This window comes from Maniola hyperantus, chromosome 11, assembly GCF_902806685.2.
Source record: "Maniola hyperantus chromosome 11, iAphHyp1.2, whole genome shotgun sequence".
Classification (NCBI taxonomy): Eukaryota; Metazoa; Arthropoda; class Insecta; order Lepidoptera; family Nymphalidae; genus Maniola; species Maniola hyperantus.
Window position 1 is genome coordinate 3,263,459 of NC_048546.1, and position 17,426 is coordinate 3,280,884.

At 37.4% G+C, this 17,426-nt stretch overlaps 1 protein-coding gene and 1 long non-coding RNA gene across 2 annotated transcripts; both read left to right on the forward strand.

The window, feature by feature from the left end:
* The first annotated feature begins 750 nt into the window (after positions 1-750).
* Letm1 (Leucine zipper and EF-hand containing transmembrane protein 1) lies at positions 751-14,673 on the forward strand. Its single transcript, XM_034973103.2, has 7 exons — positions 751-909; positions 1,377-2,596; positions 5,650-5,920; positions 7,621-7,768; positions 8,521-8,794; positions 9,738-9,914; positions 10,529-14,673. The coding sequence occupies exons 1-7, from the start codon at positions 864-866 to the stop codon at positions 10,694-10,696; spliced, it is 2,304 nt and encodes a 767-aa protein (XP_034828994.1). The 5' UTR covers positions 751-863; the 3' UTR covers positions 10,697-14,673.
* A 1,350-nt stretch (positions 14,674-16,023) lies between these two features.
* On the forward strand, positions 16,024-17,370 carry LOC138402959 (uncharacterized). The gene is made up of 2 exons (XR_011237274.1): positions 16,024-16,221; positions 16,547-17,370. It is a non-coding gene; the product is annotated as an uncharacterized lncRNA (long non-coding RNA).
* The last annotated feature ends 56 nt before the right edge of the window (positions 17,371-17,426 follow it).

Sequence of the window (17,426 nt, forward strand, 5' to 3'; positions counted from 1 at the left end):
TTTATTTAGTTTTCTGTTTTAAATTTAGTATTGAAGGTGTGTGGAAGCCATTTATGTTGAATTGCTGTGTAAAAGTTGTAGCGAACGCAAATTATGAAACATAACATTTAATACGTAGGTAAGTATTATTTCTTTTGTTGTTTTTTCCCTTTCGGGTATACGCGTTTGACAAGTCTCTTGATTCTTTTTTTTGTTGTGTGTGTTGTTTTGGATTGACTACTGGCTGCTACAGCATTACCGGGGGGGTTGGCGAGTGCGAAGCTCCGCCTGGGGGTGAGCCTTAGGGCTCGAAGAAATAATTCGAGAGGTCGGGGGGCAACGTCCTCATAAGGGCACCTACTGTGAGGCTTGGACCACGGCTTAGGATGACGTTGGGATGGGTGGAGTTGTTGGACTACTGGTTAGTCCGTACGCCCCCGAGGCCTTGGCGTGAGTCCTCGTCCGGGTGACGTTAGAAATCGGGGACCTTGTCTTCGCCGGCGAAGACGCTGTGATGAGGTTGTATTGTGTAGCCCTATACAAATGTTGTTAATCGGTTTAGACAAATATTGACGACTAAATAATGGTAATTGTCATGTTATTCATCGTTACGTCGGGCTATCGCTACCTCATTCGCGGTTACACAGTACTAGTCTAGCTTTTTTATTCAGTCTACGTCTCTAAGGCTCAAAAGGCTTAGAATCCAGAGCTGGAAAGTCAGTTAAACAAACTTTTACACTACTCTACGCCCTATGTTTTATATTTATTTATTTATCCTTATGTACTCTGTGTTCTAGATTGTCATGGTGCCTAAAGGTTGAATTTGTTTTTAATTTGATAATTTTGATTTATTCAGCTCATATTCAGCCCCTTTAAGAGGAAAAATGAACAGAATAATTTTAAATCATTGTCGGTGCTTAAAAAAATCGAGTAAGTACAAGACAATCACTAACTTCATAAAATAAACAGAATTTTATATCGCCCTAACCTTTCATAACAGTTATTAGAATAAAATGACTTCATCAATGTATTTAGTTTATAATTAGTTACTTCTTACTAATGGAAAACTTTAACCCAATTATTTTAAAAGATCTCATTTGATATACCTACCTTATAATATTAAATTTGTTTGAATAAAAATACTTTCAAGAGGCTTTGTTGTACGCACTTATAATTTTTTTTTGCCATCTTCACATGTGGATCACGTCCTATGTGAATGTCTATAAACTTAAAGAATAAAGTCGCTATGAATTACAATATGTACATACAGAATACTAAAATCAGTGGTTTTTTAACAGTTAATCATAAAATATTTAGGTACTTAGATTTCTGAGATTCTATAGGCCAACTGTTATTTTTATCATAATCTTAATGAATAAAGCTATGTGTTTTTTTAGCTTTACAATGGGAGACCAGACAGTATCAAAACTTTCCATACTTAACACTCTCAAGGTCATTATCTTATTACACAACTCAACCCATCGGATTGCAGTATGATATTAGTCAGAAGCCTTTCAACACAAGAGTGTTTTATCACCCTTATGTAAGAACAATATCTACTAGTAAGGTGTACTATGAGAAAGAGCCATTGAAGCCATCCTCAAAGGTGGAAGCGACAGTTGAATCTGTTAAAAAAGGTATCGAGGAGAAGGAAAATCTGCCAAAAAAGGAAGCAGTTAAAAAGAGTTTAAAAGAAAGGATTATGGGTGAATTGCGACACTACTACCATGGGTTCAGACTACTGTTTATTGAAGTCAGAATATCTGCCTCGTTATTGTTTAAGATTCTAAAAGGTCAGTCCTTAACACGCAGGGAGCACCGATTGTTGGTCACTACGATCGGTGATTTGTTCAGAATGGTGCCATTTATTGTGTTCATAGCTGTACCATTCTTGGAGTTTGCTCTACCGGTTTTCATTAAACTGTTCCCGAATATGCTGCCATCTACCTTTGAGAGTCGGAGTCAAACAGAAGCCAAGCTTAAACAGCATTTGAAGGTGAAATTGGAGATGGCTAAATTCTTTCAAGAAACATTAGATCAGATGGCTCCACAAGCTAGTAACAGACATTCTGAGCTAGCTAAAGAGTTTACAGGTTTCTTTAATAAGATAAGAACGTCGGGTGACGTGGCTACGAGTGAGGAAATAATGAAGTTTTCCAAACTCTTTGAGGATGAGCTTACCTTAGATTCTCTTCAAAGACCACATTTGGTTGCGTTGTGTAAAGTTTTGAATGTTTCCACGATTGGTACCAGTGCTATGTTGAGATTTAGTTTGAGGATGAAGTTGCGATCCTTGGCTGCGGACGACAAGATGATTGCTAAGGAAGGTGTGGATAGTTTGAATTTCAGCGAGTTACAGCAGGCGTGCAAAGCTAGGGGCATGAGAGCTTATGGTGTATCAGAGGAGAGGTTACGAAAAGAATTGAAGAACTGGTTGGATTTGTCACTGAACGAGAAGGTTCCACAATCCTTACTCCTGCTATCAAGAGCACTGATGGTTCCCGAGCATGTGCCCACAACATACAAACTGAAGGCCACAATTTTGGCATTGCCGGAACAAATTGCCACACAAACAAGTGCTGCAATTGGTGAGAAAGAGGGCAAAGTTGATTTCAAGGTAAGTTTTTGATGTTGATTGATGTAGTATTATAAGCCCATGACCCAGGCGTTGAAGGATAATGAGGACATAGAAAGAGAGCTCAGAGCGCTCACTGCGAAGAGTAATATGCTGGCCTGCAGATTCGCTTGATGTACTAAGGAAGTAAAAATTACCCTATTCAAAGTGTATTGTCAATCCTTCTACTCGAGCGGTCTGAGGGTCAGATACTCCAAAAACGCTGAACGAATACACTATTAATCTTTATTGAACATTTTTCATTGCATCTCATATTTCATATAGTAAACAAAATCATTCATACCTACCTAGTTTTGAACTCAAAGATCTCAGAAATGTCGTAACATTTACGACATTTCACCATTGAATGCTTTTTGAATCACTTAGTGCTCATACGCACTAGCGGTTAGCCGCCCAGGCGGTTCATCTTAGTGGCTTGCCACCTGACGCGGTTGAAACAGCGTCAGGCGGTTGAACCGCTAGTCAGAGAATTGCGATCAGTCTATCATAATCGAAATGTTTTTATAAACTGCTGCTTCACAATTCCATATGCTTCTCTTTGTTGAATTTCGACGATACATTTTTCGGTATCTGAAGTTCATGACTGCGCTTATAACATAGTACTAATAGTACTACTACTACTACTACTACTACTACTACTACTACTACTACTACTACTACTACTACTACTACTATACTGCCTCCCGTTCAACCGCCGCGGTTGGAATTTCGTTGCGGTTTAGTGCGTACAAAACGAGCGGTTTCATATAAAAATATAAAAGCGGCTAGCCGCGCGCTACCCGCGCACGCGGTTAACCGCTAATGCGTATGAGCGCTTAATCCGTCGATTGACACTGGCCACCGAAACGAGCTTTCTCAAATTAGCAAATTTGTAGATATGTTAACTAGGGTCAATGCCTTTAGTACTTGTGTTATGATATAACATGCACACAGTTTATTTGTCATGGAGAAAATACAGTATATCTATATAAAAGTAAAAGATGATTTACTGATCTATCAATGCACAGCTCAAACCACTGGACAATCTGGCTGGGCATGCAGATAGCTATTTTGACGTAGACATCCGCTAAGAAAGTATTTTTGAAAATTTAACCCCTAAGGGGGTAAAATAGGGGTTTGAAATTTGTGTAGTCCACGCGAACGAAGTCGCGAGCATAAACTAGTTTCATATAAAAAGACCACTGAAATGGTACTTGCGCAGTAGGCGATTTATGAATAGTTTATGAAATGGTAGGTGGGATGTGGATTAGTGGTGTCAAATACTGTTAAACTTACATAATATAATATCAATAATTGTTATTAAAATTTATTGATAAATAAACACGTTAAAAATATAACACTGACTAAAAAAAAAAAACACGATACCTACCCCACTTGATTTCATCTTACTTTGAAAATTGAAAACACTACTTTCATGAACACATTTCAATTTATTTTTGGTGATGTAACCAAACGAGTCGCAGGGAGCCGCTGGATTCAGGCGCCGCAAGACCGTGACGTGTGGAGTGGAAGTCACTCCAAGAGACTTATGTCCAGCAGTGGACGTCTATCGGTTGATGATGATGATGATGATGATGATGACGTGACCAGAAATTACGGTTTTCAAATTTTCCCCCTTGCGTGTGCTATAAATCCTAGGTAGGTACCTACCTACCTGATAAATTCATGATTCAAGGTCCATGGGAAGTACCCTGTAGGTTTCTTGACAGACAGACAGACAGACGGACGCACAGACAGACGGACGGATGGACGCACAGACAGACGGACGGACGGACGCACAGACAGACGGACGGACGGACGCACAGACAGACAGACGGACGGACAGACAACGAAGTGAGCAAAATAAACAACACCATCAAATTACCCGAAAAAATAAACTAGCAAAAAGTCTATGAACGCGCACTATCGTTAATCGAACAGTATCGGTAATAAACAGAAATAACAAAAATTTCGACTATTGTATTATTTATGTATCAAATCAAAGCATCAACAAAAATAACAAAATTATTTAACTTATTTATTAACACTTCGTAGGTATTCGATGGGAACAACAAAATCATTTGATATGCTAAATTTATCATCATATCGATGTGGTGCTATTTAACATTAGTTGACTTGCTATTTTTAACCATATTCAATGCATCGGTATTTGTAGCGCATGACGTAATCGGTCGCAATCGGTAGGTATAATGTCGTCGCGCACGCGTTTTGCACCGCGCGCCCCCTTCGAAATTTAATTTCCTGGAATCTTCGCGCTACCTACTTAAGAACCTACTGCAGCTACTTAGAACGTAGGTATAGGTCCTAACTATAATAATTTGTATTTTTTGATTTAATAATATTTTTTTATTTAAAATTGTTAAGTTTTAGTATCGCAGTTAATCAACAAACTTTAATATGTGTTAAATTAACAGGTTAATAAATAAATTGGTCACCTCTAATGTGGATACGACGGCAGAGGTGTCTGTCAGAGGTAGAGGATTGATTAGTTTGTCAACCTTTTACTTTCCACAAAATATGAGAGAACAGTCATCATCATCATGATCACCCCATTGCCGGCTCACTACAGAGCACGGGTCTCCTCTCAGACTGAGAAGGGTTTTGACCATAGTCTACCAGTTCTACCACGCTGGCCATGTGCGGATTGGTAGACTTCACACACCTTCGAGAACATTATGGAGAATTCTTAGGCATGCAGGTTTCCTCACGATGTTTTCCTTCACCGGTAAAGCAAGTGATATTTAATTAATTAAAACGCACATAACTCCGAAAAGTTTGAGGTGCGTTCCCGGGATCGAACTCCCGACCTCCGATTAGAAGGCGGATGTCCTAACCACTGGGCTATCACAGCATTTTAGAGAAAATAGACGAACGCTCATACAGTATAATGTACTTCTATTTGTATATTTATACTTAATACTTAAAGTAATTATGAAAGCCATGTTATTACGGTTTCACACATTTTCACCGAAGTATTTGTTGTTCAATTTTCTTTTATCTGAAAGCAACTGTAATGATATATCTATATTTTTCAGACTAAACTGGATACCATTAAACTCGAAGAACAGAAGATTAAAGAAGAAAGGAAAGAACTACAAGAGGCGGAAAGAGAAAAGGAAATTCTTGAAGCCAAGAAACGAGAGAAGGAAGAACTCAAGGATAAGGCTCCGATTCTTGACGAACTCAGCACCCCAGTTATGGTGGACGCTGCACCGGTTATTGAGGTGGATGCTGTTAAGCCGAAGACCGAAGAAGGCCTGTCTGGCAAAGATATTGAAGTGATTGAGGATGCTTTAGAGAAATTAGGTATAGTTGGCACTGATTCAGTAGTTAAAGTTTTTGCAAGGTCAAGGCAGTTCAGTTTTTGTGTTTGAAGTTCATTTCACTCAGTTTTCTGAAATGGTGTGCTATTGCTATAAATAGTAATGACAATATTTATGCAGAAACCACGTACCACTACGCGGCCGAAAGTGATGAACATCGGCTTTTACAATGACATTTCATTTTTAGGGTTCCGTACCTCAAAAGGAAAAACGGAACCCTTATAGGATCACTTTGTTGTCTGTCTGTCCGTCTGTCTGTCTGTCAAGAAACCAACAGGGTACTTCCCGTTGACCTAGAATCATGAAATTTGGCAGGTAGGTAGATCTTATAGCTGACATTTGGGGAAAAATCTGAAAACCGTGAATTTAGGGTTAGATCACACAAAAAAAATTAAATTGTCATGAACTAATAATTAGTATTTTCAACTTTCGAAGTGAGTGACTATATCAAGTGGGATATCATATGAAAGGTCTTCACATGTACATTCTAAAACAGATTTTTATTTATTTTTGTGCATGATAGTTTTTGAATTATCGTATAATATATATAATATCGATATTAAAAAATACGACTGTAGTACGGAACCCTCATTGCGCGAGCCTGATTCGCACTTGGCCGGTTTTGTAGAGCGTTGTCTCTGTCACTCATACCCATATGACGCTTTGTCGGTTTCAACGACTGAGACAGTGCTCTACAAATTTGCTGTCTTCTTCTAAAGATCGATGTTCATCACTTTTTGCCGCGTACTGTATTTATATTCTAATCTATTGAGAAACGCAATTATAACGCTAATTAAGGTATGATGAAGTACCTTGCTGATGGGATTGTCATTTAGAACACATATTAACTGTATAAGGACAATATACTACTTTATTTAAATGGGAAAGTATGTCTGTGTGTCTTCTAGCTTTTCAAGGCCCAACAGTTTAACCGATTGTCTTTTCAAGGCCCAACAGTTTAACCGATTGTGATGAAATTTGGCACAGAGTTAGCTTACATCCTGGTAAAGAACATACTTTTATTTCGGAAAACCAAAGAGTTCCCACGGGATTTTTAAAACCCTAAATCCACGCGAACGAAGTCGCAGGCATCTAGTGTTTGATATATTTAACAAAGACAAAACTCAGTGGATGTTAACCATTTTGAGACACCAACCAATCACAAACGAAACTATGTTTTCTGTACTACTTACTCTATTAGAGAAACTATGTTTTCAAAAACATTCGAAATTCAATTCGAAAACATATTTCCCTTTGTGATTGATTGGTTGGTGTCTCAAAATGGTTAACTCCCACTGAGTTTTTTTCCTATATAATTTGTATGGGATTACGAAACAGAGAGGCCTATACTAACATCCCTCAGTGGATAGAGTATAGTATGGATTCTGTGATCATGAAGCAGATTTGTAGAGCATTGTCTCTGTCGTTGAGACCGACAAAACTACATATAGGTATGAGTGACAGAGACAACGATTTGAGTTGCACTATTGTCGTACCTACTCCTAGCACAAGCTTTACGCTTAATTGCAGGGGAAAGGGGAATTTTAGTCAGCAATTAACTTGGCTAAACTAAATATTCTTTTTTTTTTTTTTAAACAACTCTATAAAGCCGAAATGTCTTTCTATAGACTGATGTACATTATTTTCTGCCGCGTACTGTATCTTACCTTATCATCTCCACAGCTATACAGAAGAAGTCTTTACTTCTGGAAAAGGAGAGTATCCAGGAGCTGAAGAGTGAGCTGCTGGACTACAGTGAGGATGTGAAGGAAATGGACGAGATCGTCAAGACTAAACAGGCGGACCTCAAACTCACTAAGGGGGCTAGGAGGTATGAGGGAATTTCCTTTATAACACTGCATGATCTAAACCTGCTTTGTATCGCTTATCTGTGGCTCAGTAGTAGCCATTTTTACAGAATATTCAAAAACCGGCCAAGTGCGAGTCAGACTCGCGCACTGAGGTGACTCTGGTATTTTTTTCCGAGTCTTATTAAGTCTGAGCAAAGTTAGTGCATTTTATAGGTCTCAGCCTCAGACTAAGTCTATGCATGCCGTACAATAATAGACTTAAGTCACACTTATCTTCATCTTCTATCTAAATATCTAAATATATAAAAGGAAAAGGTGACCGACTGACTGACTGACTGACTGACTGACTGACTGACTGATATATCAACGCACAGCTCAAACTACTGGACGGATCGGGCTGAAAATTGGCATGCAGATAGCTATTTTGGCGTAGGCATCCGCTAAGAAAGGATTTTTGAAAATTCAACCCCCAATGGGGTGAAATTTGTGTAGTCTACGCGGACGAAGTATAAAAAGTATAAATAAATAATAAATAAATAAATAAAAATCTTATTCAAATTAACTTTTACAAGTAGGTACTTTCGAATAATCGGATGCATCTACCACTGGTTCGGAATGCCTTTCCTACCGAGAAGAACCAGCAAGAAATACGGCGGTTGCTCTTTTCAAATATTTGATACAATAATATAGGAACAAGATTATGCCATGTATAAAATAGTATTTGCAGTCTCGTACATAGCTAGTGTACTATATTGACACTATATTTTAACAGATTATACCGAGCGGTAAACAACATGATAAGCAAGCTAGATGCAGTCCTCATCGAATTGGAGAAGAAAGAAGAAGCGTTGAAGACCACGCTCGAGCAAACCAAGCCCGAGCCGGAGAAGGCAAAAGAGCAACTCATACAGATTGATGAACTGATGCATTCCATTAAGAGTCTTCAGAAGGTTCCGGATGTGGCCAAGCTGAACCTTATACAGGATGTGTTGGGCAGGCTGGATGATGATTTCGATGGGCAGTTGAAGGTTGATGATGTTTTGAAGGTATGTCTAGGCAATAAGCTTCAAAGTTTGAAACATTGGCGCAAATTTGTCTGTCTATCTCTGGGAACTCTTTGAATTTCCGGGATAAAAAGTAGCCTATGTCACTCTCCAGATCTTTAACTATATCCATGCAAAAAATCACGTCGATCTATGGCTCCGTTGCGACGTGATTGAAGGACAAACCAATAAACCAACAAACAAACACACTTTCGCATTTATAATAAGGGTACTGATGCGAAAGTGTGTTTGTTGGTTTATTGGTTTGTCCTTCAATCCCGTCAAAAAAAAGACCTGGAGAGTGACATAGGCTACTTTTTATCGTGGAAAATCGAAGAGCTCCCACGAGATTTTTAAAAAACCTAATTCCACGCGAACGAAGTCGCAGGCATCAGCTAGTCATCTATAAAATCGAGCATAAAAAAATCACGTTGGTTGTGTGGGAGCCTCCTTAAATATTTATTTTATTCTGTTTTTTAGTATTTGTTTTTATAGAGGCAACAGAAATACTTCATCATCTGTGAAAATTTCAATACGGTATTTGGCAACTAGTCAAATCAGTAACTTTTTATCAAACGTCAAAACGCGCACTTCGTATGCGATATTCTATGAAATATTGGAATGTGACGTCACATCATGACGTCCTTCAATCACGTCGTAACGGTGCTACGGATTGACGTGATTTTTTGCATGGCTATAGATAAAGACCTGGAGAGTGACATAGGCTACTTTTTATCCCGGAAAATCAAAGAGTTCCCACGGGATTTTTGATAACCTAATTCCACGCGGACGAAGTCGGGGGCATCAGCTAGTACAACTCTATTTGAGACTTGCAGTGCAGACTGCAGTTGTCTGCGCTAGCCCCAAGAACGTGTTTGCCACGCTGCAGCCAGTCAGTGACTAATTTCAATATCTCTCTGTTAATTAAAAAATCTTTCCTTTCCAGATGTTAGAAATAGTAGGCAACGAACACGTGAACTTGTCCGAGAAGCAAATGACCGAGCTGATTGAACTTCTGGGCAAGGAGGAGATCCTAGAAGTGGAGTCCAAGATACAGAAGGCGCTGGAGAAAGCCGCTAGCGCTGCCAAAAAGGAACAGGACAAAGCTGATGCTGACGGCAAGGTATGTATTGCTGAACCTTCTAGAACGACAAAGAATGCTTGAGATGGAGCTCTTTCTGGAGATGGTCGAGTCCAAGATACAGCAGGCGCTGGATATAGCTGCCAAAGAACAGGACAAAAGCTGATGCTGACGGCAAGGTATGTATTGCTGAACCTTCTAGAACCACAAAGAACGCTTGAGAAGGAGCTCTTTCTGGAGATGGTGATGGTGGATGTCTCTGTGGCAACACGGGTGGCATGTAAAAGGCTTCCGATGTTAAATTCATTTTGTATACGAGGCAGGTTAAAAGTTTATTTAATACTACATAGTATAATAGATGATGTTTACGACTTATTACGCTTGTATTTAAGTTTTTAAAAATCCAGTGGGAATTTTTATTTCTTTATTTTTTTGGCTAAATAGTTTTTTTGTGTAAAGCCTATTCCCACCTCCTTGAAAGCGCACGAACAGCACCATCTATGAGGCTTTTAAAGGAGCACACAACGGCCAAACGTGATTATTAAAATGCCTTCTACAGAGAAAATACGACGTTTCCCAGGTGGCACCACAATATAACAGAAAGCAGAAATTCCTTTTGAAGCAGTCGATTTAAAAACGATTTCAATACTTTTCAGAGTCTATTCGACCTGATACGGGAAGCGCAGAAGCATAAAGAAATGAAGAAGGCAGTGGAGAACTTTGGAGAACAACAGAACAGCGTTCCCAAGAACGAAGACATCGTCACCAAGAGCGAAGACATCGTTACCAAGCAGGAAACACCCAAACGACCGGAGAGCCACTAAAACCACTAGAACCACTAGAAATTAGTGTATTTCGACGCAGTGGTTGTTTTTCTAGTGAATTATGTAAATATTATGACTGTCGGTTAAGTTACGCTTTCCAGCCGGTGTCTGGTGAGAAAGCTAGGGTGTCGTTTATTTAGGGTATTTGACTATTTTTTTATTCTCCGTAGGTAATAAATAATATAGACGCTCGAATCTTTTTGTATGCCCCTAATGCAACTGGAGTGTTTTTACTCAATTGGTAATTTTACTGAAAAAACTAATTAAATCCATCAAATAACAAAAAAGTTACAAGCATTTAAATATTTCTAATTAGACAGAGATAGCGATATAGCATTTTGACGTCACACCTTACTAATGCCATAGTAGCTTCGTGCGGTATCATACAAATTTTTAGTTTTGCGAGAAAGGGATAGAAGACCCTCCCACTCCATAATTTAATTGCCTGTAACTTTGTAAATCTTTATTGGATTTTTATATTTTTTTTCAGCGCACGTCATTATTTTTTCCTAGTTTATAATAAAGTAATAATATTTATCAAATTCAAAAGTAGGAAAATACCCAATTCATTTTACTCAAGTTCGGGCTAGTTTGAATTATAAAACTCGTCTAAACCGTATCGTACTCTTATAGTAGCCGGCAAGAAAAATTGTACATCGACCTTTAGAATGAGATTGAGCAAACTTAAAACTAACAGCGGACGTGGATTTTACGAATTTTGGAAGGTCCTCTATTTAATAATTCCTATGAAATAATTTATTTTTGACATAATCATCATCCTAATTGTGATTGACTGAATTTGGGGTACTTTTCCTGCAATAGTGCATTTTAGCCAACAACGAGAGAGTGATGGCCAATCAAAAGTGATTGCAATCGTCACATTGGCATTGTGGTAATAGTAAAACAATCCATTTTTTATTGTACATAATTTTAGCTAGGCAAAGGTTTTACTTAGGCTTTTTTAACAATAAAGAAAATTAATAGTCAAATACCTTTTAATTAATTTATAAATACTGCTTTAAAAATATTACGAGGGTACATCCGATTTCTTACGATGTTTGATGAGAACAGTGTTTAATGTGTTACCTTGTGACAATAAGCATTTTTGTATTAAAATATGAGAGTTATGTACAACCTAATCTTAATCACTTTGTGTATATTATACTTACGAAAAGATATATAATTCCACACCGTACAAATTTATATTTAAATCTATTCATTGTATTTTATGTTTACTTTTGTTGGTACAGAGATTTATTGTTATTATTATTTAGATGCATTTCTGTGATCATCGTTCGGTGTTATATCCGAAACTTTACGGCTTTACTATATAATTTTAAATACATATCAAAAGTTGCGAACCGGCAGGAATCGAACCCGCGTCTCCTGGGATCGCGCCCGACGCTCTGACCACTAAGCTACAGCCCGCTTACTGCCAGTGACGAAATTTATGATATGTATGTTTACTCGGTACTGAAGCGATAGTCTTTACTATAGTCTGTTCGCTTCGATACGGTTCGCGTTTGTGTCGCGCTGCCTTAGCACGCACCGCATCTTGTCAAAAGCGCCGCCACGAAATCCAAAGTATGTTCACCTATAGGAGAATTTGGCACCTATCTACTCATATTTTTCACTAGCTTACCCGCAACTTCGTCCGCTTGGACTGCACAAATTTCGAACCCCTATTTTACTCCTTTAGGGGTTGAATTTTTAAAAATCCTTTCTTAGCTCATGCTTACGTCATAATAGCTATCTGCATGCCAAATTTCAGCCCGATCAGTCCAGTGGTTTGAGCTTTGCGTTGATAGATCAGTCAGTCAGTCAGCTTTTCACTTTATATATTTAGACTAGCTTATGCTCGCGACTTCGTCCGCGTGGACTACAAAATTTTCACCCCCTTAGGAGTTGAATTTTCAAAAATCCTTTCTTAGCGTATGCCTACGTCATAATAGCTATCTGCATGTCCGTCCGGTAGTTTGAGCTGTGCGTTGATAGGTCAGTCAGTCAGTCACCTTTTCCTTTTATATATATAGATTAAAATTCTCTTTGCTACCTAACTTGTGGTTACTATTTTTATATTCTAAAAATAGTAAGTATTCTATTTTATTCTTAGAATAGAAAAACTAATATGTAACAAACACAGTTAAAATAATAAAATAAAACCAACATAATAAGAGCGCCTGCGGGGTATACCGACACTGTCTTATTGAACTTCGTCTGCGTCGGGTTTTTAAAAAACCCGTGGAGTTGTTCAAAATCGCAGCGACATGCTCTCCCAGTATAGCAGATGCCATTTCTATCACCATATTAAGGATTCTGTGACTATGACAAAGTTGACGTCCCAAGATTATTATGAAGTAAGCCTTCGGGTTGTTTAGTGTGAATGTGGCTTTAGATTATTTTAATTTTAAAGTATTAGCACAAAATTGTATATGTGTAGTGTGTACTATGAAATCCGTTATTTTTCTCGCGTTATCTTTTTAAATAAGTGTGTACATATTAAGTATTCTAAGAATATATCTTTTTTAGGGTTCCGTACCTCAAAAGGAAAAACGGAACCCTTATAGGATCACTTTGTTGTCTGTCTGTCTGTCTGTCAAGAAACCTACAGGGTACTTCCCGTTGACCTAGAATCATGAAATTTGGCAGGTAGGTAGATCTTATAGCTGACATTTGGGGAAAAATCTGAAAACCGTAAATTTAGATTTAAAAAAAAATTGTGGTCATGAACTAATAATTAGTGTTTTCAACTTTCGAAGTGAGTGACTATATCAAGTGGGGTATCATATGAAAGGTCTTTTTACCTGTACATTCTAAAACAGATTTTTATTTCTTTTTATGCATCATAGTTTTTGAATTATCGTGCAAAATGTCGAAAAAATACGATTGTAGTACGGAACCCTCATTGCGCGAGCCTGACTCGCACTTGGCCGGTTTTTTCTATATATAAAAATGAATCGCTGAATGTGTTGCTGAAAGCAAACCTCGAGAACAGCTGAACCGATTTCGCTAATTCTTTTTTTTATAATATTCCTTGAAGTAAGAGAATGGCTCTTACGGAGAGAAAATTTAAAAAATTGTAAGTATAAAAAAATAAAAAATTCAAGAATCGACTGTTAGGCGCTACGAAGTTCGCCGGGTCAGCTAGTTATGAATAAATAAATAAAGTTGTTTCTTCATAATGATTGTGTACTTACCATTCTCGGTAGTAGAAGCTCTAAAATAACAAATATTTAAAAATTCTGGGTTACGATTATATCACAAATTTTGCAAAGTAAATAATAATGGATTTTAAGGATATGTAATTAGAACAGTATATTTGAACTCAATTAGAATATTATAAACGGTGCGCGAACGCATAGGCGGACTAATATTAATAATTTTTACGTGTGAGAGTGTTATGAGAGATAGAATTGTGAAAAGGAAATCAATACATTTAGACCTGTCATTTTAATTTAAACAGCTTACAGATTGTGTACAACAGAGTTATACCCACTCTAGTCACGATTTAAATTAATTATATCCAAAATTAATGGTTTTCTTTTGTCTAAAGTCTGAAAGCCAATTCTGTATAATTACAATCTCATTAAAAACCTTTGCTTAAGTTCCTTGCCTCAGTCTTTAAAATAATACAATACGTAACGACTTGTCGTCACGTTCAACTGATCGATATGACATTTCGTAAGAGCCTTTATGAAGATTTTTGAAAATATTTTACATAATTTACAAATTGAACGTAAAATCGTAGTAAGGTTAACATAGCTATTTATGAATAAACGATATTATTTTATTTATTTAAAAAATATTTTTTTTTGCATATAATGCAGTTGAAATAGTATGTATGTATGTATAGATTTTCTTTTGTGCTTTTTAAACAAATGAAAGCGATGTAAGGATTATTTTCATTCAATGAACAGAATGTTCTAACGGACTGTAAAGTTTTAAGATAATACAGAAAATGTTGTAAGGCTATACAATTTTGTGTTTTATTTGTTTCCTTCTCCTGACTCTAGTAATATTATAAGGATCCCCAGTTACAAAAAAAAAATTAAGACCGGCCGCATATTATCAGAAATGGTCTGTCAGAAAAAATTCTGATGCGCGCCGGAAGGTAGGTACCTACTGTCTTGAGAGATTTTGTAATCTTCAAAGGATTGACTGACTGATCTATCAACGCACAGCTCAAACTACTGGACGGATCGGGCTGAAATTTCTCGTGCAAATAGCTATTATGAGATGCCTACGTATCCGATAAGAAAGGATTTTTAAAAATTCAACCCCTAAGGGGGTAAATAGGGATTTGAAATTTGTGTAGTCCACGCGGACGAAGTCGCGAGCATAAGCTAGTTACACAATAATAATAAACAGGTATCTTCCAGGTTCCATATACAGAGGGCTCGCTCCGCAAAGACGCTTACATATATAGCGACTTTGTCACGATGTAATAAAATTAAAATGCAATTAAACAAAAAAAACAAGCGGTCTAAACAAACTCCTCTTCTATCGCATAAAGAACTTCCGAGATTGTCAAGCACGTAGATTTTTGCTTGAGTCAAGCATTTAGATCGTTTACAAAGTTTGTTTGATGCTTTAGTCAAGCACTTTACGTGATACGATTTTATATTTTCGCTAGACGCGACGTTCGGAGTTCGGACAGTGTTCGATGTATGAGAAAAGTGCCGTTTGCTTGATCAAGCCGCTTCACGGGCGCATCAAGCAAAACAAAGTGCTGGGTGCTTGACGTCAAGCCGCTAATTGACCGTGTCGGAATTCGGAACTCTCACGTACCCCTATAATATTTAATGCACTCTGTCTCTCGGCGAAAGCCGTCGAGGGAGCGCGTAGCCGTTTCTCGGGTCACGTGACCAAGTGAGCCCAGCCTGATTGATACCTACTAAGTAATAAAGTGTGACGACGTGCCCTCAGAATTTTGCCGTATGGGACGCAGAGTGAGCTTGACAAAAAGCTTTCTGGCAGACAGCAGAGCTTTTCCTGCTTGTTTAGCAGGAAGGGCGGGCGCATAGAGTAGGATGTATATAGGGGGCGGGCGGTACACCGTGCATATCGCATGTTGCACCATACAGATTTGTACGTTTCAGCGAATGAAGCTTTTGGTTCTTTGTATTGCAGACGTTTTTATTGATATAATATTATGTATGTAGGTATAATATGTATGATGGCCTAGTGGTAGATACATTACATAATATTGTAGGGCGCCTAGCACCAACTTTTATACACATACACTGTATATATACACCCATGACCATGACCCATTAGCTATGACAACCAGATAATGTTTTACCCACGGAACAGAAAAAACAGTGGAAGTGCTAAGTAGGCGTGGCACGCGTGCCAACATTAAGCGTAGTTACGTAAAACTGATCCCAGTCGCGTTCTAACATCGCGTGGAGTTGGTAGTCTCGCGACAAATTCATATTGCCCTAGCAATGTTACTGTTCCGTTTTGGAGTGTAAAAATGATAGTAGGAGAAAAAATCTTAAAAATGGAGGTGTTTCGTATCATCGGTAAGTACGATTTTCATTGTTTTCTATAAAATCTTAATTTATTTCAATTTACTAATATTTAATAGAACGGTTAGTCAAAATCAACCTTAAACAATTAAGATAAAGTTTATTTTGGATTGATTCTATTCCGAAAGTACTTCGCTCCGTGTTCGCTACTCAAATAGTGATGTGGCCAAGTAGAATATTGAATTTATCGATTGATATCGATACAAGGATATAAATAAATAGTAACGCAATAATTATAATTTATTAATGAGTGAGACGTTGCATTGATCACTAAATAGACATCAGTAGTTCCTCTAACCTTCATTTAAAATATTTTTAGGTTTCCCAAAGATGCAAGCATCAAAGAGAAATGGATAGATGCAACGGGTAGAGTTAATTGGATGCCAACCAAATCAAGCATGATATGCTCTGAACATTTTTTTAGAAGTCGATTTTATAATATCAAATAAAGATATACGAAACCTACTGCGCTTCCATCAATGAAAATCGTTAAGTCTTTTAATCAAATAACCTTGTTTTATTTTATTACTTTCAGTAAGTATTGAAAATACTTGATATTATAATACAAAACAACACACCTCTTAGTTATATTTTTGTATGAAGATTGACTGACTAAATATCAAATTTAATTCATAAACACACTAATTAATTTTTCTCCTATTCATTTTTATATAGGTACTAGATGATGCCCGCGACTTCGTCCGCGTGGATTTAGGTTTTTAAAAATCCTGTGGGAACTTTTCAACTTCCTATGTCCTTTCCCGGGATGCAAGCTATCTCTGTACCAAATTTCATCAAAAACGGTTGATCGGTTGAGCCGTGAAAAGCTAGCAGACAGACAGACAGACAGACACACTTTCGCATTTATAATATTAGTACGGATTTATTCTCAAAATTTAATTTTGGTTTCAGCCACAAAATGATAAATGTGGTCACTCCAGGTTCTTCAAAAAGACAAAGTGATTCGGAGATTCCTGCGTCTAATCACGTTACCGATTTGATGAAGGCAATAGTCGAAAAATATATACATAAATGTTCGCATACACCATTTATTAAAATTAAAAATAAGACTTTCGAAACGCCAGTTTCTTAACAAATATGTTTTATTTCAAGGGCAATAAATAAAATTTATCTATATTCATACGTTGCAGTATTTATTGTGCATACTTGTAAAAGGCATGCATACATACCAGCACTTT